The 22,170-nt window shown below is 32.6% G+C and overlaps 3 protein-coding genes across 3 annotated transcripts; 2 read left to right on the forward strand and 1 right to left on the reverse strand.

The window, feature by feature from the left end:
* The first annotated feature begins 3,621 nt into the window (after positions 1 to 3,621).
* Positions 3,622 to 5,520, forward strand: LOC124909770 (two-component response regulator ARR10-like). Its single transcript, XM_047450414.1, has 7 exons — positions 3,622 to 3,739; positions 4,048 to 4,194; positions 4,281 to 4,541; positions 4,624 to 4,700; positions 4,772 to 5,099; positions 5,196 to 5,407; positions 5,491 to 5,520. The coding sequence occupies exons 1-7, from the start codon at positions 3,622 to 3,624 to the stop codon at positions 5,518 to 5,520; spliced, it is 1,173 nt and encodes a 390-aa protein (XP_047306370.1).
* Positions 5,521 to 7,067: 1,547 nt separating this feature from the next.
* LOC124945384 (protein HLB1) lies at positions 7,068 to 17,526 on the forward strand. Its single transcript, XM_047485811.1, has 14 exons — positions 7,068 to 7,662; positions 7,896 to 8,021; positions 8,989 to 9,058; positions 9,489 to 9,602; positions 9,853 to 9,936; positions 12,886 to 12,936; positions 13,839 to 13,868; positions 13,957 to 14,019; positions 14,142 to 14,207; positions 14,296 to 14,424; positions 15,313 to 15,348; positions 15,434 to 15,553; positions 15,967 to 16,140; positions 17,197 to 17,526. The coding sequence occupies exons 1-14, from the start codon at positions 7,196 to 7,198 to the stop codon at positions 17,305 to 17,307; spliced, it is 1,641 nt and encodes a 546-aa protein (XP_047341767.1). The 5' UTR covers positions 7,068 to 7,195; the 3' UTR covers positions 17,308 to 17,526.
* Positions 17,527 to 17,797: 271 nt separating this feature from the next.
* LOC124945945 (RNA polymerase I termination factor-like) lies at positions 17,798 to 20,116 on the reverse strand. Its single transcript, XM_047486481.1, has 2 exons — positions 19,970 to 20,116; positions 17,798 to 19,464 (listed from the first exon to the last, which is right to left on the reverse strand). Exon 2 carries the CDS (start codon positions 19,431 to 19,433, stop codon positions 17,835 to 17,837), a length of 1,599 nt encoding a protein of 532 aa, XP_047342437.1. The 5' UTR covers positions 19,434 to 19,464; positions 19,970 to 20,116; the 3' UTR covers positions 17,798 to 17,834.
* Positions 20,117 to 22,170: the final 2,054 nt, after the last annotated feature.

Here is a 22,170-nt window from a genome sequence, read left to right on the forward strand (position 1 = left end):
TTGTGAAGAGTATGGCTGTTGCTGGCCATAAGCATTGCCACCTCGGGAGTACATAGTAGGGGAATTTTGACGAAATAATAGAAGGGTTATTTAAAAAAATAACAGAAAGAATTAAATTTTGCAAACTTGACAGGGGCAAAAGACCAATATACCCCAAATAAAAAATGTATTTGCACAGACGACTTCTACGTCTGCGCTGCGCAAATTCATTTTGCGTCTGCGTAGATGTATTTTGCGTCTGCGTAAATGTATTTTGCGTCGGCGCAAATGCAATTTGTTTTTTCTTTGCAGACACAAAATGCATTTGTGTAGACGTAATATATATATTCCAACCTTTTAGTTCAACCCTCTCACCTGAAATGATGAAGACGACGTTCCGGCGTTAGGAGTTGCTGGATTCTCGTTGTCTCGTTGCCTCCGGGAGTTGATTGGCTTCGTTGGTCAGGGGAGAAGAAGAGGGGAAGGAGAGAAAGAAGAGAAATGTACCTTCGGAGCCATAGTTGGTGAAATGCTCGGCTTCTAAATCACATAGAAGGGAATCAAAGTCGATCGCTAAAAAATTGAAGCAATCACGGCTATGCTAGTCCCTCAAAACAAAGGAGTGGTCCGTGAATTTTTGGGTAAAATCAAATACATTAGCCGATTCATTAGTTAGCTTACTATGACATGCGATCCATTATTAAGCTGTTGAAGAAAGATCAAAAGTTTGTATGGGATGAAAACTGTCAACAAACCTTTGACAAAATCAAGAATTATTTAAAATCTCCTCCTATACTCATGTCGCCTAAAGTCAGCATTTCTCTCATCATATACCTTACTATAACAGAGCCAACCATGGGAAACTTGTTGACTCAAGAAAACGAGGATAAATTTGAAACGGGTGTGTACTGCATCAATAAAACGATGTCTTTGTGTGAACTTAATTAGTAATAACGTTTTGACTATTATTGGATCAACTTGCCAAAATAGGCACTGGTGATGCCTAAGGTTATAGGGGAAATGATCACCGTGGTAGGGTGATCATTCAACCTATCGAATTAGCCGAAAATATGGACTATCGACTAAGTTCCAATTTTTAAAAATCAAAGATGAGATTTGATCTTATCCCTCCGACAATCGCGACGAAGAAGATAATTAGGGAGTGAAACGATGTCGTTTCGGGCGAGAACGTGGACATGGAGCGGTCTGTTGTCGTTCCATTGCGTTATGGGTGTGGACGGAGCTATTTCTCATGTTAGTCAGTTCACTACTTCACGGGTGCACGCTCTTTCCATTGCAACGGGAAACGCGGGCGCATCTAAGGCGTTGTATTAGATTACAACATTTATCTGATGGAGACGGTTTCGACTATAGCAATAAATAGGTACTTCAGCTACACTCAATTACAAATTTATTTATTTTTATTTTAAAACATTAAGGGTATGTTTAAATTGATTTTTCTTTCACCCTTTTGGCTTTAATTTTGTTCTTTTAAAATAAAAATAAATGAAAATTATTTATCAATTTATTATTATTTTTTTTTATATTTTAGGGTTAAATAAATATTTTTTGGGTTGAAATTGATACACATTTCATGATGAAATATTTACTTTAATCCTTTGATTTTTTCTAAAATTATTTTGAGATAATATGAGTACAATATTTATCCCAAACAATATTATTTATTTTGTTTGACCATTTTCTTTAATTAATTAGGTTTTAATTATCAAAATAATTAATTTAATTAATTGTTTTAATTAGGTTTTGTCCTTGAGGTTAATTACTTTTATTTTATTTATTTGAAAATAAATTAAAATAATTATATTAATGTTATAAATTGGGTATGTAAATTTTTAGTGCTTATATTGGTAAATTGAAATTAAAAAATACCTTTATATTTGTATTTATGAAGAGCCATGCACAATAGTTTCAAGCAAACAACATTGTCATCCACGACGAGAACTCTTAAACCTTCGGTAAGGGTGATCATATCATGGGTTGACCCAAACTCCAACCTAACCCAAACTCAAAATATTAATTTGGGTAAGTTAATTTGGGTTGGGTTAGGGTTACCCAAATTAAATAAATTTATTTTATTTCTCTTTTATCAATCAAATATAAATTAACCATCTTCCAACTCCAATATATATTCTCTTAATATTTACTACGTTGATCTACATTCAAATGGAAAATAATTGACATTTTTAAAACTCATTAATAATATATTTATTAATTATATTCTAACCATACAGAATTAAATATCGCTATTGTTTTAAAACTCTTTAATGAATTAATTTATTTCTGAAAATTAACAGTATTTGTCATATTCAAGACTTTATTTAGTATTAATTATTTAAATAATTCATATTAATCTCATCTATTATTTCTTCAACTAATTTAGTAATTAAAATATTAAAATAATTTCAAAAAATTAAATATATGTTAAACCGATCAAAAAAACGTATATTAATGTCAAAGACATATTACACGGAGCAAAAACAAATTAAATGAATCGAAAATTTTAATGTGTCACAAGTGTGTTAAACGGGCCAAAAATTGTTAAACATGTCAAAAATGTGTTAAACGTGTCAAAATGTTTAAACGTGTTAAACGTGTCAAAACGTGTTAAACATGTTAAACATATCAAAAATGTGTTAACCATGTCAAAAACATATTAAACGTGCCAAAAATGTGTTAAACATGTCAAAAATATGTTAAACATGTGGAAAATGTATTAAACATGTGAAAAACGTGTTAAACGTGTTAAACATGTCAAAAACGTGTTAAACGTGCCAAAACGTGTTAAGCGTGTCAAAACGTGTTAAACGTGCCAAAACGTGTTAAGCGTGCCAAAACGTATTAAGAGTGCCAAAAACGTGTTAAACATGGCAAAACGTGTTAAGCGTACCAAAACGTGTTAAACGTGCCAAAAACGTGTGAAATGGATTAAAACGAGTTACATATTTGTTAACACTAAAAACGTATTAAGCGAGTCAAAATAGGTCAAACGAATCAAATATTAGTTAAACTATTTAAAAACGTGATGAATACGTCAAAAACGTATTAAATTAGGTAAAACAAATCAAATAATTGTTAAACGGATCAAAATGTGTTAATCGGGACAAAAACGTGTTAAATATTAAATGAGTAAAAAACGTAATAAATGTGCTACAAACTAAAATTTAGTTTGGGTTACCCATCCCATACTCAACCCATGTTATTCATTAATATGGGTTGAATAATGGGTTGATCAAATTTAATTTGGGTTGAATATGGGTTGGGTTTACCCATTTGCACACCCTAACCTTCGGGAAACTATATATCATTAATTATTGTCGACATAATTGTATTTAAGTAGAATGATGTTCGTCTTGAAAATAGATTCTTAATTGCATTGAATTGTATACCCATAGTGTATAGTGTAGATGAAATTAAAATTAAAGAAGTTGTATAAGTATTTTAGGAAGTTTATATATATATATATTCCTTTTTTAGTTTAGAAATATCTAAAATAAAAAAAGGAATATATATACATCTAAACTTCCTAAATGACCTATACAACTTCTCTACACTATATATATATATTTCGATGCAATTAAGAAACTATTTTCAAGACGAACACCATTCTACTTAAATACAATTATGTCGACAATCACTAACGATATCAAGTTTCCCGAAGGCTTAAGAGTTCTCGTCGTGGATGACAATGTCGATTGCTTGAAACTGTTGTGCATGGATCTTCTTGAATGCAAATATAAAGGTATTTTTTAATTTCAATGCACCAATGTTATTCAACAATTACATCTTATCATAATTACGCAATCTTTCAATATTGATTGTTGTGATAACATATAAATCTTTGTTTGTCCAACCACAATTATCAATTTTAACTAAAAACATCTCTTTTAAAATTATGATTAGATTGTACAAAACAATTAATTTTCTATATAAGCCATGTTGGTTAAATTCAAACAAAATTATGATTAGATAGAACAAAACAATTATATATGTTAAATTATTTTCTATATTAATTTAATTATTATTATTAATATGTTTTTGTAAATGTAGTTACTGCAACAACCGAAGCAACTAAAGCTCTTGAACTATTGAGGAAGAACAAAGATGAATATGACATTTTCATTACTCAAACCAAATATATGATTGATTTTGAGTTCTTGAAGATCACAATCCTTGAAATTGGCATTCCGATTATAAGTGCGCCACTAAATTTTTCTTCTATTTTTTTCTTCATGTATGCTAGATCATGTCAAAATTGATCTATTATATTTTTTTGCTTATAGTTATATCTGAAAACGACGATAAAGATATGGTGTTAAAAGGTGTGATAAATGGAGCTCAAGACTACCTTGTAAAGCCTGTTCGCATAGAGGTTCTTAGAAACATTTGGCAACATGTTCTCAGGAAGAATCCTAAGACTCCCATGATAAGAGAAAGGGAAAACAAAATTGAAGAAAAAGAGTGCACTCCAAAGAGACCTAGGGTCTCCTGGTCGAAACCTTTACAAGACAAATTTGCCGATGTTGTTGATAAACTCGGATCAAGTAATAAATTCTTCCATCACTTACACAAATATATTACATGTTACAAATCAAATTTGTAGTCGTTATTTTTGAAATTTTGTAGAAGCTGTTCCGAATAAAATATTGGAAATGATGAATGAACCTCATCTTAATCGCGGCCACATTGCTAGTCATTTACAGGTAACTAATTTAAACAATGTTACAAAATATTCATATTTTAAACATTCGATTTTCTCTTTCATGATGAACAGAATTACAAAAATGGATTAAAGAAAGGAAAGATTCCAACTACAAAAACCATGACATTTCCCATATCTACAAATATTCAACAACCAGTGGCATCTACTTCTGTTATGACACCAAATACTTATATGTGTAATAGGTTCAACATGACAAACATTCCTTCCGTTCCAAATAATGTAGTATTTTGTACCGGTCCGACCAATAATCAATTTATTGGACTTCAACCATATCTAGCTCCTCCAAAATCTTTTGGTTTCGCTGATATTCCTTTTCAACCGCCTTCAACCAATGACCAAAACTCAATTGTAGTAATGTCTCCGCCTATATCAAATTTAGGTAACTTATTTATTTTAATTATTATTAAAAATTATAATGTAGAGTAATAGCACAATGAGTTATAGAAAAATATCCAACCTCTTTTCAAATTTATAGGTCAAACTAAAGACAATGGGATTAAATTCAATCCCTCACAAATGGATTTGCCAACAACGATGGTTGAGAATCCATTACATATGAAAAGTCGTATTTATGATGAAAATCAATGGACCAAAAATGCTCATATGAGGTACATACAAGAAGAGCTAGAAAAGAACATCGATGATAACTCTTTCGATGAGGATCTTATTAGTCTCATGATGAAAGAGGTAAGTAACAATTTTAAATTTTATAGCACAAAATAATTTATATTGAAAATCATTTAAAGTTGTGAATTTATGTTTATTTTCAGTTAAGCGAATCAGACCATCTAACTTTGTGAGAAGGAAGAAAGATATCATGTCATTGCTCTTAATCATGTTATGTTTATTATCCAACTTTAGAGAAAGATTAAAGATAACATTGTATTTTTTTCTTATTTGGATATTTGAAGTTTAGAAGAACTTGTTCGATGGTGTTATAAATTTATAACTGTATTTTTTTTTTATGAATAACTAACTCTCTATTGTAAAGTTAAAAATCCGCACGATGATTTCTGAAGAAATAAATAAAGTATATAGTTTGAACTTTGAAATAAATAAAACGATCGGGGACTTTTTGAAAAAATTCGGCTCATAAATAGTTGTTAAATATTTTTTACTCCAAATCAGAAATACCATTGCTTTATAGGTATTCTCTTCCTAATTCACAAAGAACATGAAAATCTATTTGTTGATAGTATCACGCTCATTTATACATGATCATCTCTAACCTCACTTGTGAGTGACCTGCATGACAAGTTCGTCTGCTCCCACGATAAAAAAATTACATGTTAGTACCATGATCATTTGTATATGATCGCTCAATGCATTACTGTTAGTAAGCAATCTTGAACAATATGTTGATATTCACTATAGGCCTTGTTCAGTTGGGGTTATTTAAATAACCCAACCCACTCAAAGATCTTTTCACTTCCCTTTTCATCAATCACATCACTCAATTCATTACTAAAAATACTAAAATACCCTTATTTTAAATTACTATTTATTATTTTATTATTATATATCAATACTTTTTAAGTAATTTTACCAAAAACATTTTCATCTCTTCAAAATTATCACCAATCATTACTCATTTTCCCCCTCTAGGTTATTACAATAACCCAAATCCGAACAAGGCCATAGATAGGAATTGATGTTTCAATACATATGATTAACAATTCTTTCAAATATATTAACTAAAACTAGAGAGGTATTAAGTTGAATTTAAAAAAAAAAAATCAATCATATTCTACTATAATTTTATCTAATTTTTTTTAATCAAACAAATACACTCACTTTATTCATTAAAATATTATTCATTAATAATAAATAAATTATTTTATGTTTATATATTAATATTTTTTAAAATATTTTTATAAAAACATTATAACCATCGAAAGAATTGATTTTTTATTTTAAGGCAGCTGTTGAATCTATGGAAGGAGTGAAAATGAAGACTATCAATTTGACTAAAATATTATATACATAAAGATTTAAATAAATTGTAGAACAATATTAATCCTATTTTCATAAAAAAATCTAGAGGCGTTGCATAAATTTATTTGCGAAAATGACTACTTCAAAATATTTTGACGAAGATATCCTTAACGCGGAAAACAGAATAATCGTTTCGCGAAAAACAGAATTATTTCGCGAATGAAAAGCATGTAAAAAGTCCAGAACGAGCTTTACGCGACGAATGTAATTTCACGAACGTTACGCGACAAAGGTAATTTCACGAGCCTTACACGACGAATGTAATTTCACAAGCTTTCCTTCCCGTGATGATCCGCGTTGTTGGGTAAGGGTCATTTCTGCAAATTTCCCATCTATAGCCACTTAGATTAAACTCGGCATAAGATCTGTAGTCCGTCGTCCTCGGAAGAACTGAGATCCTTCCACTTTACCAGGCGTCTTCTTCAATTTCTTCCCTCCAGAATCTAAATCTAATAGTAGCAGAAGAAGCTGATCAAATCAATGTCATCAGATCTAGAATCCTCCTCCGTCAACAACCAATCTATGCCACATCACACCGAAGAAGAAGAACATCAAGCACCTGATGTTCAAACTCAAACTGAAGAAGCTACAGATCGCGAACCAGACGCATCAGAATCGGTAAAACCTATAAAGGATGAAAATCCTGATCTCAACGAGGATGCAGATGTTGCCGTCTCTTCTGTGGAGCAATCGGCGCCAGTTGATCTTGTCAGTGCCGAGGAGAACCTAAAGGTAGAATCCGATGTCGCTGCTGACCATACGAGTAACGGTTTGGCTGTGGAAGCTGAAGAAAGAGTGGAGACGAAACCGGAGTTGAAAAATGACGAAGGTAGTCGTACTTTCACTATGAGGGAGTTACTCGATGAATTGAAGAAAGGAGAAGATGGAACCGGTGTCGCTGGCGATTCTGATAGCGAGAAGCAGAATGCCAGTTCTACTTCACACGGGTAAAAGAATCACTATTTTTAGTTTAGAAAGACTTCGCTTTGACTTCACATATAATTCCACGTATTATGTACTAATGCTCCTTCAAAATTTAGTGCCTCACATTCTATGTATAAGTATAACCTATGATCTATGTGAATTATGAAACTTTCAGAATGTATATAGATCTCAAGAAGCTACATGTTTGACATCATCAATCATAAGCTTATCTGTTTCATTGATGGAATTATTCCAGCCAAGGTGGTAGTCAAAATCAACATACTCTTCAAAATAACACAGCAATGGAGTTAATAAATAGTGTTACTGGAAATGATGAGGAGGGTCGTTCTCGCCAACGGGTTCTGACATTTGCTGCCAGGAGGTAGTCATCTATTTTTTCTATCCTATTGTGAATATCAGGTTTTGTTTTCACTTCCAAATATTACTTCTCAAATAATAGTTTTATGTGTATACTGGAAAGAGAAATGTAGGAGGTAACAGATATTCTCTTTTTTTTTTCCACTGTCTTATCATGTTTTAAATGGTTGGCATTACAAACCCAAATCATAACCAAAACATTGAATTCCATTTACTTTGAGTGACCAACAGTTCTTTTTAACTTTTGGAGTTTGTTATACTGAGCTATTTGTCACATATAAATAGAGAGATACACTCCTTAAGGGCCGTAGACTAGCATGTAGGTGAATATATCCTTAATATGGTTATCATACCGAGCCCTATATAGATATGAATGGAGATAGAAAGAATATGTATTGCCATCCCCTTTTGTCTAGGCTCTCACCTCCTCTTAAGTCTCACCCCCTTTCTTTTATTTCTCATCCCATTCTTGTTATCCTCAATATTACAAGTGTTACACGATGTGCCATGATAATATAAAAGAATAGACGAACGGCATTTACAAAAACGATGCATTCAACATCAAAAGAGGTGCCCAAAAACAAAAAAACAAAATAAAAGCAATACACATTACTACTTCTAAGCCAAATAGTGCCCCAAATCAATAGAACTGAAAAAAGTACCTAATGATACTTTCCAACAATTCAATTGCAATACAAAACAAGCGCTCCATCAAAACCATCAACTACAAGATGACTTCCATCCCACGGAAAAGAGGCAAGTGAACCTCAAGAAAGTCCTAGTTAGAAATGTTAGATAGTATTTTTCATTTCCCTTTTAATCCTTCAATGCTTTCTTCAGCGATACTTTGAGTTGGAACTAGGGTATTTTAGGACTTCCTCATCTTGGAGATTCCCCTGGAGAATGTCCATTTGGTATTTTCATGTCTTAGACAGTTATCTAACATATCATGTTTGCATTCAACTATGTAGGTATGCAAGTGCAATTGAAAGAAACCCTGAAGACTATGATGCATTATACAACTGGGCTCTTGTGCTTCAGGTCTAATATTCATTACCAAGCTCTTTCCTTATGTTTGGAATTAACAAGTAATACCTTGCCAGATAGTCTTTATAAACCTTGGGAATACTTGTGGTACTTATCTGTTTCATGTATAAGACATGTAGCATAGGTCTTTGCTTATCAATGGAAAAAGGTTCTTGTGACAAAGCATTTCTTTTGTTATGGAAAGTTGCACTAAATCGGTGTCAAAACAGTTTTATAGGGCATGAAACCTTTTTGACTCTACTAGCTTTTAGTAACCGTTTCTGAACTTATCACTTCCATCATGGTACTATATTTTTCTTTTCTTGCACACGAAGAAACCAATGATTGCTGTTCACTAATAATACCTGATCTCTAAGGGCTAGCTCTGCTATAAGCCATCCAGCGTAATTTTCGTATTTATGCGAGATTCAATTTCTATTTGCAGGAAAGTGCAGATAATGTTGGTCCAGATTCTACTTCACCTTCAAAAGATGCTTTGCTTGATGAAGCATGCAAAAAGTATGACGAGGCCACCTCTCTTTGCCCTACACTTCATGATGTATGCTTCCATCTCTTAGCATGATCTTATATACTTAACGTTGAGAGTTATTTTCTTAACGTTGCTACTATGGGTCCATCTAGCATGTGACTATATTTTCTGGATCAAATAACTAATTGGTGTGGTAGAAAATAGTTCCTGGTCAATTATTCAGGGATAATTTCCTTGAAAAATGAATATATTTAATAAGTGGGAAAAAGCTAACACTGCTTATGCATGTATGCATCTTCTCCTGTTTATCAAATATCAGGCTTATTACAATTGGGCCATAGCAATTTCTGATCGGGCAAAAATGCGTGGTCGAACAAAGGAGGCCGAAGAGTTGTGGAAGCAGGTTTAGTACTTCTAGTTTATTCCTTGCAGTTTTGATTACCATCCGTGATGATTATTTACTGTCTTTATGCTATATTTGCTAATCATTTTGTGACTTGTTTGATGGAAATATTGTTATAGTCACACAATTCGGATATTTAACACTGTTAGAATTACGATTAATTTTAACCTAATTTCAATAAATGACAAACTTTGTCTCAATTTTGATTATATTGCAGAATTTTAGGTAAATAGGTCAATTTGGTATTATCTCTACTAATACATGGGGACTAGTAAATAGGTTTGCAATGTGATATATAACTTTACACCTGATATGATGATTGTATAGTTGATCTGTTAGGGAGCCTTTTGCTGGTGGTGAATATATATATATATTTTAGTTCCTTGTATGCACAAATTGACTTGGCCAAATTACAGTTGAACTAATGATAGATGTAAACCTGTACGCTTTTCAAAAAAAGAAAAAGATGTAAAACTGTATCGTTTTTCAAAGTTCCAATCCCTTGAATATGGCATCTTTATTGTGACTGCAGCATCAATAAGACTATTAGACCTTTAACTTGGCTCTATATTTTCTCATGGCTTCTTATTGTGGTGACGAGAACATCAATAAGACTATTGGACCTTTAACATGGGTCTGCTTTTTCCTTGAAGATCTATCTCTGTTGTCGTATTACTAGAATTAAAGAAGGGAATTACAAGTAAATTTTAATACATAAAGATAATTATATATAAATTAATAAATAAGTATCCTTAAATATCCTTTGACTTTAGTATCTTGATTCTAGGATATAATCACTGCTTAAAATACTTTGATTTTAGAATAGAATCTTTGCCTAACATATCCCATGAATTTTGGGATAGTGCATAATATTTGGAAACTTAAATTTTTTTATTTGCCAAAAATCACAAAAATACTTGTTTGACAAAAAAATGTATTAATTTTTTTTTCTGTAGCATTTGGGAACTTTTTTTGCACATCATTTTGAAAGTTGTCCTTTACCTTTTTGTTACATTATATTATTTAGCTTTGCTTTCAGTTTATGTTAGTAATATTGTCTAATTTGTTGTTCATTAACTTCCTAATATATGCACACAGATGAGTGAGTCATCAGTCATCACCTTTTTTACTGATTTATTTAACTAACTTTGGTTTTATTTTGATTGACTTAATGATTCAAGTGGAACTAAGTAACAATTAGTAGTGTTATGGGAACTAAGTGCAAAAAACATTATTATATGATTGAAACAAATAAAAAACATAATCCATTAAATAACCCTGGTAAAGACAACTTATAGGTCATGAAGGTAAGTGAAAGAAAATATTGAATCATTACTTATAGGGTGTTGAAATATCAAACTAGGCCTAATCCTGGGACACACCTTTGGCTTTGCAAGAAAGTGATTGGGAGTTTATGTATTCCCAACCGTGTTTATTTATGTCTATCTAGGAAGTTTTCTACAAAAATAAATTCTAGTATTACCTATAAATTAACCTCACACATTATAATAGTTTAAGGATCACATATCAATCTATTTTCTCATTCATTTTTCTTTATAGTACCAAAGCTCTAGGTCTCTTTCTGATAATCTTCCGTTGCTTTCGGCAATGGCCGGAGTAGCCATTGGTGCTCTGATATTATCATCTCTACTAGGGTTGTAAGCAAAACAACCGATTGAAAACCGACCGAACTGAGCCTGGCCTGTTCGGTTGGTGGTTTAAATGATAAAAAAAACAACGATTTAACTGACCTACTATGTATTTTGACATTTTTTTATAAATGGTCTCTTAGCCTATTGGTAAAGTGTATTTTTATTTACTTTGTTTGTTTGTTAAGAATTCAAATCTTGGCACACATATTTATTATTTACTTTTTTTGACATATTTATGTTTACTTTTTTTTCTTTAGTTCAACTCATTTTGATTTTACAAATAGTTTAACTTTTTTTAAAAAAAAATTTGAATTAAGTAGATGTTTTATTTAGACTGTTAGTGATTTAAAAACAAACTTAAGCAAATTATTATAATTTTATATTCATAGATTAGTTGTTCATTTTTTAGTTTATTATAACATATATTTATTTTTGTTAATTCTTCGACGATTAAAACCGATCTGCTGACCGAAACTATCTTATAACTGACCAAACCAAACCGACGGTCAACTGCCAACCGAAGGATGAAGATTTTGGAAAACCGATACCAACGTTTTGGAGAATTTTTCGGTGGAAAAATCGACTGACCTCTTACACCCCTAATCTCTCTACTCATCAAGTCTATATATTCTAGCTTATTTTTGTTATTCTTTTTATATCTCCCAATGAAACCCTTGTTTATTTTCAAGTTTACAAATCTTGTAAAAAAAACAGAGAATCAGTTTGTTTTTCCTGGGTTCCCATGGCTCCAGAAGAAGAAATTGTGCCAATTGTGGCCAAAGTTTTGGCTCACCTCTTGCATAGATTCAATGTTGTGCCTCTAGCAACATTCAACACCGACTTGGCAATCCAACAACCGGCGTTCTTCAGACTTTCCACGAATCTATTGTGCGGACTTTTGACATCGACCCTTTGTGTGGTTGTTTCCAAAGTATGACATCGACCTTTGTTTGTCGTTTGTCGTTTGTTTCCATGTAGGCGTTTTGCTTGCCTCGTGATGGGCCAATAGGTCTAGCTGTCTCTCCTGACATGTTGCATTACTGAGCTTTATGATTTAATGCTCCAAACTTTGTTGGAACTTTATGAATTTAATTACTTCAGTGAAGAGCCCTTTGCTTTTTTTCATTCCGTTTATACATTTGAGTTCTTGTTTCTAACTGGTCAATGTTGTTGTATTCATTTACCTACTGTTGTAGTGACTTCTTTTACCCTGAAACAAAGTGATATTGGTAATGCCAAGTGACTATCATATTTTTATTTTGAAGAAGCAAATGACTATTATATTCTGAATCTGCAGGCAACAGAAAAATATGGAAAAGCCGTCAATCTCAATTGGAATAGTCCTCAGGTAAGTCAGAAACTTCTGGCTTTACATTCTTTAAACCTGAATCTAAGTAACCAGAATGACACTTTTCTTGATCATTATTTTATCTACTTCCATCCATCAAGGAAGAAATATAACCTCACTAAATTTGTCTCCATTGCCCCCCTCATCTTGTTATGAAAAGTTACAAGACCCAAAAAATCCATGTAACATCCATTACAATAGAACTTGATACAACTTTTCTGAACAAAAAAACTAGTACAATACATCATTTTCCAGGTTTTATTAAAAAATATTAGCAATCTAAATTATCATTTGTATATATGAACTTTTGTATAAAAGGTTCCCTTTGTTGAGATTATAGTTTTCATTTTAGATTAGTACTTAAGTTTCACACATGAGTATTATAGAACCATTGAAGAATAAGTTTTCTGGAGAACATTGTGTGATTATTCAAATTGGATAAAAGGAGTAAGAAATGTGATTTTGATAAATGTGGGTACTGGTATCTGTCTTGTTCCCATACACCAAGATTTTAAAAGATAAATATTATTATTTTTGTTCTAAGGAGAATTTGTTTTGGAGGTAGGATGAGGAATATAAGTAATATTAAAATTTACTGAAGTTGCAAAAGATCGGTTTGTGAGACATGATCAATCATATTGGCAAAACTTTAACAATTAATGATTATATATCATGTCAATACCATTTGTGGTTATCTTATTGTACTCCAAGACTACCAGGTACAAATACATATGCATGAAATGGTTTAAAAGGGCCTTCTTTAGTTATTATCATTGAGGATAACTCATTTCTTTCGACAATTTTTACAAATCTACCATAACAGCACTTTTTTATTCTTGTGAGAACCTGGATACGTTGACTGAAATAAAATCTTAATTATTTCACAATTTATGTTTCTTCAGGCACTCAACAACTGGGGATTGGCTTTGCAGGTAATTAGAAAAATGTACATTTTTTTCTGCCCCAGCTCTCTTTTTCTCTTCTTTTGGGGAAGTTCATTGTGTTCATGATTGTTTTCAGGAACTTAGTTCTATTGTTCCAGCTCGGGAGAAGCAAACAATCGTAAAATCTGCAATTGATAAGGTATCTATTCAAATTACATTGGAATTGAAATAGTAAGATACTTGTTTAGACATCAATCATAGAATAATTTTCATGATATCTGTTACCATACTTTTACACCTATAGCATGTTGCATATTGCAGTTTCGTGCAGCAATTCAGTTGCAATTTGATTTTCATAGGGCTATTTACAACCTGGGAACTGTTCTGGTCAGTTATTTTCCAATCTTTACTATTTCTTAGAGCATCTAAAAATTATCTAAGAATTCCAGTCTTATCATAAAACTTCACTTTCTAGTATGGTTTAGCAGAAGACATGTCCAGATTAGGCATATCAGTCAATCTAAAGGATATTTCCCCCACTGAACTGTATAGTCAGTCTGCAATATACATCGCTGCTGCCCATTCACTAAAACCAAGCTACTCGGTAAGTACCTTATATTCTTTCAACTTGAATTACAATCTTGTTGGATAGTTTAGTTTTTCCTTATAGATATGGACTAAGAGGCTGCATTATTCCCTTATTTCAACTGTACAGTTATATTAAGCAACATTCTATCTATTAAAACTTATGTATATAGTCGAGCTACACTTGTATCCAAATAGTCTAAAGGATCAGAATGAGAAGAAACTCCAAAGAAATGACCAGTGAACCCAAAATGCAATTTAGTTGTTTAAGACTGTATGCTTGAATTGGAAATTAAGGATTTTGTCTGCCTCTTCATTTGCATATGAAATGAGTACGCCTTCAACAACCCAAGCATTAACTTGAGCTTAGAATATGATAAAAAGTGAGTACGAAATTGTTACAGGATTTCGATAGAGTTCAAACTCTAGGGTTTAAACAATCCAATAAGATGGGTGAGAAGCTGAGAGAAAACGAGACGAGAAGTATATATTAGAACCTTTCATAATTTCATTCGATAATTAAAACGATAACATAAGTCTCATATATAATTGGGTAATCCTAACTAATAGATAATGATAAGGATAATTATCCTAACCAACTAATAAAATAAATAACAATCAAATATAATACAACTATGCTATGAATTTGACTACCACATGTCTAGTCTCAGTTCCGTATCATATTCTTGTAGACTTAGAGAATAGCGAGAATATAGATTGAATGCGAGCCATGGTGTGAAATCATTTAGTACTCTTGTGGGTTTCCCTAGAAATAAAATAAATAGTTTGGTAAGTAAGCTAAACTAGAAGACTGCTAATGATATATTATCCACTTCAAACAATATTGTAAGCACCTTTTGTGTAAAGTGGGCAAAGAACTTTACTTGTACAACGTATCCATTTGCAGGTCTACACTAGTGCTTTGAAGCTTGTGCGCTCGATGGTCAGTTCTACTTGGCTTTATATCCCCACTACTCTATTATCCCGATTTATTTTGGTAGAATATAACTGAATAGTTCTTTTGGCAGCTACCTTTACCCTACTTGAAGGTTGGATATCTTACTGCACCACCTTTAGGGGTTGCTGTTGCACCTCATAGTCACTGGAAGCACACCCAATTTGTTCTGAATCATGAAGGGCTGCAGCAGGTTTGAATTTGTATCTTGTATTGCATATTAAACTGCTCAGATGTGTTTACTGCTGTTTTAATACCCAATTTGTTATATGCTCTAGCAGTAGCTGTTGTTTAATTGATTGGCTTGTTGAAATTAGTTTACGATATTAATGCTACGATTGGTAGAGATTGCAGCTATCACCGATTTTAACACTTGGATTGTGGGAAAGAAAAAAAGATGCCAACACGAAAGCTAGTACAATTGAACCATGCCAATATATGGCACTATCTCTATATATTTACAACTATGCCATTCTTACTACTACTATGTTTACACTTACCATAAGAAAGGGATGTGCAGTTTATACACTTGCTCTCCTAGAAGCATGATTACTCTTACTGCCGCTTATTCTATTTTCTTATTTTTTTTATTGGGTTTGGTGGCAGCTTGAACATGCTGAGTATATGCAGCAAAGTCATTCACGAGATGCCCCGAATGCAAACAAACATGCTATAAAAGTTGATGTCACGGATATCATCTCCGTCTCAGCTTGTGCTGATCTTACACTGCCACCAGGTGCTGGTTTGTGCATTAATACAACTCATGGACCAGTATATTTGGTAAAGTTAATCCTTCCCTTGCACTCCTAACATTAAATATTCTAATTGGAACAAGGTTATGTTAGTTTTGGGCATCTTTAAGTAACGTACCTACACCCACACATGATATCTAAAGTGGTAAGAATCTTGAATTTAAGAGGCTGAGGTCTCAAGTTTGATTCTCTCTTAAAATACCTTAATTGAAGTGGGGTTATAACAGTAAAATGTTCTAATAGCTTTTGAATAAAAAAACTCTAATATAAAAGAAATGTGATGTTAAAAAAAAGAAGAGGAATATATTGGAGTATTTTTTAGGGTATGCCATTATATTTCATACGAGCAAATGCTTAAGATATTTTTAGATAGACTTGATAACACAACTTATCAAAATGATTAAATGCTTATATAAATTAAGGTAATTTGATATTTGTTATTTAAAATCATATAATTATTTAAATTCAAACTCAAATTAAGTTAAAAAATCATGGTTTAATTTGATAAAATAGTTGTAAATAAACAACGCCTTAGTATCACATTTGATCAAATCAACTTATAAGTACTTAAATTCATTGTGTCATTAGTTTATTCAACATTTATTTTTGTAATACTTAGATTAATTCGATATTTAAATTTCAGTTTTATCAAATACAGTTTTTTTGGAATTGGGTCATAATTTAGCCAAATGCTTGCGTAATCTCTTATTTGTCACAAATAATTAACTTTTTCATCAAACAAGATTATATGAATTTATTTCCAAATAATCCCTTATCTCATGTCATATTATTCAAATCTCCTTTCAACAATCATATCATACAAAATACTCTATTTTATGTTTTATAGAATTTTAAATACAATAGGATATTTTAATAATTTAACCCAAATAATCTACTTTTTCATCTAATAGATTTTGATTTTTTTTTTCAAACACATCATCAAACAAGCTCTTGATGTGGCTGTTATATTTTATCTGTTGATCTTTTTATTTTTTTTTATTGTTGTCCTGTTATATCATCATTTTTATCATTTTCCATGTCATTTTTTACATGTTCTTATTATTCAAATAACTTGATGACCCAGGTTGCTGATTCTTGGGACTCATTAGATGGATGGCTTGATGCAATCCGATTGGTGTATACAATTTTTGCTCGTGGAAAGTGCGATATATTGGCTGGTATAATAACAGGATAAATCTTGTTTATACAACATAAAGTTGGACATTTTGATTATTAGTTCTGTAGATTTGTTTAATCATATGCAATATTTGTTCTTTGCTGTGTGTGTTCTAGGGTTTGTAATACCTTTTCTTTTTAGGGTTTGTATGTATTATTATTGAAACACCTGACCTTGTATGTATGTAAACGGCTGTTTGAAGAGTTTACTTTATAGAGAGAAGTGGCAACAATTTGAGAATTTAGCTTATATCAAAATCTACTTTTCATTGAAATGTTTTTCAATTAGGAAGATCAAAAAATGCGTCCGCAAGGAGAAATTGTGACATTAAGTTTAGGAAGCAAATCATGATCAAGAGTTTGAAGCATGTGGTTGCCTAACAAGTGATGTTTGTGGCATACTGTCTAACGAGTTAACAATGCAACTATCACAGGAACCAGACCTTTAGACTCTAGTGCTAATGCCACCAGGTTCTTCTGCAAAGAACATAGACACATAGGACGATTCAGGAAAGGACTTAGTCTCTCTGGCTTGTTATCCCAAGTTCAAGGAACATAAGGTTTGTTATCCCAAATCTCTCTGGCTTCAAGCACATCCAATTTATATCGTTGCGCTAGAATTTCAACTAGTTCAGGAAAGGGCTTAGTCTTATAATTAGAAACATGACGAATCATTTGGTTCCATCGCCTCCTACACACTTCGCCCGGCCTCTGTTCGATAATATTATCCCAATCCACTTCTTCTACACTGCAAGCATCCAAGTTAAAAAGCATACCCAACAATCGATAGTCATCTGTATCAGCCCAAATGCCTTCTCTCACCATAGGAGACGTCAGTTGGTCGTACCATTTATCGCAGCATCTTGCATTAGTTCTTGTAGTTAACGTATCGCTAATCGCAGTCCAACCGATGTTGTCCCTTAACATTCCGTGTTTTGATTTCTTATCTGCAAATACTTTTAGCTTCAGATCGGTGTTGACTAAATCGAATAGTTTTTGGTATTCGTCTTGAGACCAACGTCCTGATTTCTTGTTTGCCAATTTTATTCTACGCCATGCATCCTTAATGTGAATTCTATGGCGACCTGTTATTTCAGCTAGTTGCTTCCATTTTGGACCATATTCTGCGTGGAACTTTCTTAACATGTCGAAATCAGCTTCATTCCATTTTCCAGTATCATCGCCTCGTTCAAATAGAACGTGGGCTCGATCATAAACAGCTTTGCAAGGCCTTTGGGGCAAAGCTAGTCCGATTTCCTTCCAGCAATTTCTTAATTTGGGATATTTCACAGAGTGCATAATAATGTCCACACCTTTTTCACCCAAGTTGTGATCAATTATGTAGTTATTAACCGCTTCCTTAATCTTCTCATTCTCCTCGGGAGTAAACCGCTTACCTTGAATTAGCTTTTTTTCATCGTTCTTTTTTGGAAGATCGTCGTTGTCTAGTGGAAAAACCTCCACTTCAGAAGAGAATGTAACTTTCTTGGATCTCTTTTTCTTCTTTTTGACTTCCTCAATTGCTTTCATTTTCCTCGACTGATTTTCAACTAGCTTAGTTACATCATTGACATTTTCGGTTGCTGACAAATCCTTCTTCGTCATTTTCTTTTCTAACTTCCTCTTCTTTTTCTCAGATTCCTTACTCAAATCACCCTCTTGATCATTGGCTTCCTTCTCTCCTTTGTGACCCCCATTAGCCTTCTCCTTGCTTTGTTTCTTCTTCTTGTCCTTCTTCATCTTTTCAGTCTTGTAATTCCCATCCTCAATTTCAATGTTGCATTCATCCTTCTTCTTTTCCTTTCTAGCTTTATGAATCTTCGATTCCCTGGTGTCACTGCCTTCCAAGGTCATGTCAACATGATCAGATGATGGCAGACTCTTATCCTCAAGAGCTTTTAGCTTTCTGTTCTTCTTCTCTTCTCTGTGATACGGGTTTAGTGTTGTGTCTAAAGCTTCTCTACAAACACCACCATCTTGATGAATTTTAGTCTTCTTTTGTTTCTTCTTTATTTTCTCATCATCCTTGCTCATGTTAACTGCATCACTGAAATGCTCGTTGTCTTGCTTATCATGTTTTCTCTTTTTAGACTTCTTCTTCTTCTTCTCACTGTCAACGAAAGAAGCATCGTTTTCCAAGGTCATTATCTTGATATAAACTTCCAACACAATTGACCTGGCAGAGAACACAAAGAAAAGAGATAAGCAAGTAAAACTTGAGACATGTGAAGAAAACAACACTATAAATAGAGACATTCTAACGCATCCCCCCCAATCTCCTCCCTAAACCCAAAAAGCCCAACTTTATTTGCTTTTGGAATCTGAATTGAGTCCTAAACCATGCATCAAAAACCAAATTCAGTTTTAGGGAATCAATTTGCTAAACCCCTGTTTGAAATCAGTTCAGAAAAAAAAAGACATTTTAGAAATTTCAGAAAGTTATAAGATCAGTTTTCTACCTCAACTTCCAAATAATTTTCCACAATTGGATTTACTCACAAGAAAGTTATCCTATGTACTTTGATATCTTAGGTATCACTTATAGGTTTTCAGATCAAAATGATTTGATTAGACTAGGTATTGGAATTTGACAAAAAAATGTGGAGCAGGGTGGATATCTTAGCTATCAGTTTTTGATAATAAGCGATTTCAAATAACATTTGTGTACCTAAAAAGCTTACCTTTTCTACCGGTGATGAAATCTGATCCTGAGGAAACAAAGAGCTGTGTGAGCGAAAGAAGGAAGAAAACTGAGAAAGATCAGGAGCGGGGGAGAGTGACGGCTGCTGTAAGATCCATTGAAGGAGAGCCTCAGAAAGAGATTAGGGTTTAAGATGGAGCTGCGAAAAGGTTAATTGCGTTTTTTTTTTATCAAATTTAAATTTCGTAAAAATATTTTTTAAAATTCACATATAAATGATTAATATATTATAATAAATAAGAGATTAAAAAAAAATAAGAAGTTATATATAAGAGAAATTAAAGAAAAAAAATGAAATTAATAGTATAATACTAGTAAATATTAAGAAATTGCGGGGCTTGGGTCCTATGCAACAGTAGGTTGCCTGGGCGTCACCCTGTTTATTACAAAAGATTAAATCGTCCTTAATATATGTTTCTTCTTTTCCCCGATCAACACGAATCCACGAAGCAACTCCCGACTCCCCAAACAACACAGGAGACAATTCACAGCGAATCCAGCAACTCCCAACGCTAGCGACGACGTCTTCATCATTTCAGGTGAGTTTTTGCATGCATGCTGAGTTGAAATAGTTTTAAGATTTATTTTTTTTAGAACGTAAATGGGACAACGTATTAAGTATGTAGCCCGCAAATACACTTAATCATTTAACCAGACGTAGAATTTGCTGTCTGACGGGCTCGAACCCAAGAACTTAGGGTTGGTATCCACCTCTTTTTGCCGCTAGGCTAGAAGAGGGGATGAGATAGTTTTAAGATTTTAGAGTAAAGAGTTTAGGGTTTTAAGGGTAATAATTGTTTTGTGTATACAGAATGGTTTGAAATTGTTGGAATAGGTATATTACGTCTACGCAAATGCAGACATTCAAATTATATATATGGTTCATTAGTGATTTAGTCTCACCACATGAGACATGTCTCATGTACCAGGTCCAACATTCAATCAGAATATATATATTCAACCTAGGTGCATTTTGTGACTATTCTCCTTGAGACACAGGGGCGGAGCCAAGTAAAAGCCGGCCCGGGCTGTAGCCCGGTAGTCCCAAACAGACTATATGTATTTAATTAATAACGATGGTACATCACTGTCGTTATTGGTTATTTCCCGTCGCTAAAAGGTATTGGCGACAAAACTAGCCCGGATAGGTTTCAAATCCAGGCTCCGCCCCTGTTGAGACAGCTTAATCTCTAGCTAGCTCTCAGTCTGTTACAAGCCAGAACAGAAGAAAACATTTCTTCTGCAATTCCCTTTCAATTGAGGAATTCTTCTGTTCTTTAACAGGGAAATGAATAGACCATTATGTACCACTAAACACATTTAGAATAGTTCAAGATAAATGACATCTTGGATGACTTTGTATAACATAAGGGCTTAGTTTTCTATAATTATCATAGCACATATTAAAAAGCAATACTGGGTCAAAGGTCTTAATTTTGTATATCTCCTCAAAATCTGTATCTGAGTTTTTATTTGTCATGCTTCCAATCAACTAGAAGTAGAAGTTTTTATATGATGTTAATTATCTTTCAATGGTTATTGATCATATTGCTTTATCTCTTCCAAATTGGAAATACTCAAGGCAATGATACTGAATATTCTTTGGTAAGTTTTATCATTTAGTTTCATTTGTACAATATTCTCAAAATTTCCCTTTGTTCCTGAGTTTCCCTTAACATGTAAAAGTTATCCATATTTTAATCTTTTCACTTCCTGATGCAGGTTAAAGAAAATTTACAGGCAAAAGATTAATTAATGCCTTGTTTGAAAGAAAAAAATCATTATTTTTGTTGTTCATCTTTTTGTCAAGAATTTGAAGGAATTGTGTCCTTTAATTTAATGTGCAATGACTAAACTTGGATATGACAAATTAACAGATATAATTTAATCCGATTATTTTAGGAGTCGTAGTGTTTTGCTAGAAGTCAACTACGATTAATGGGGTTAAACCTATAACTATTATAATCGGGTCTTACGAGGTCACACACTTAGAGTTGACAGACTAGATAAACGAGAAAAATGGTTAATTATTAATACATATTAGATATTATTAATAATAATAAATATTATTTATTTGTGAAATAAAATAATATATAATTAATGGTTAATTATGGAGCTAAGACTAATTAATAAGAGAATATAAAAGGTAATAATGCCATACGTTTTTGTTTTTTGTTGCCT

Source organism: Impatiens glandulifera, chromosome 7, assembly GCF_907164915.1.
Source record: "Impatiens glandulifera chromosome 7, dImpGla2.1, whole genome shotgun sequence".
NCBI lineage: Eukaryota > Viridiplantae > Streptophyta > Magnoliopsida > Ericales > Balsaminaceae > Impatiens > Impatiens glandulifera.

What these genes read in the sequence shown, in the direction of transcription:
- LOC124945384 (XM_047485811.1), top strand. Translation starts at nt 7,196, where the DNA reads ATGTCATCAGATCTAGAATCCTCCTCCGTCAACAACCAATCTATGCCA. An exon ending in ACAACCTGGGAACTGTTCTG is followed by an intron (nt 14,208 to 14,295) that starts GTCAGTTATTTT and finishes TTCACTTTCTAG; the next exon opens with TATGGTTTAGCAGAAGACAT. An exon ending in ATCATGAAGGGCTGCAGCAG is followed by an intron (nt 15,554 to 15,966) that starts GTTTGAATTTGT and finishes GTTTGGTGGCAG; the next exon opens with CTTGAACATGCTGAGTATAT.
- LOC124945945 (XM_047486481.1), bottom strand. Translation starts at nt 19,433, where the DNA reads ATGACCTTGGAAAACGATGCTTCTTTCGTTGACAGTGAGAAGAAGAAG.
- LOC124909770 (XM_047450414.1), top strand. Translation starts at nt 3,622, where the DNA reads ATGTCGACAATCACTAACGATATCAAGTTTCCCGAAGGCTTAAGAGTT. An exon ending in TCTTGAATGCAAATATAAAG is followed by an intron (nt 3,740 to 4,047) that starts GTATTTTTTAAT and finishes TTGTAAATGTAG; the next exon opens with TTACTGCAACAACCGAAGCA. An exon ending in ACATTGCTAGTCATTTACAG is followed by an intron (nt 4,701 to 4,771) that starts GTAACTAATTTA and finishes CATGATGAACAG; the next exon opens with AATTACAAAAATGGATTAAA.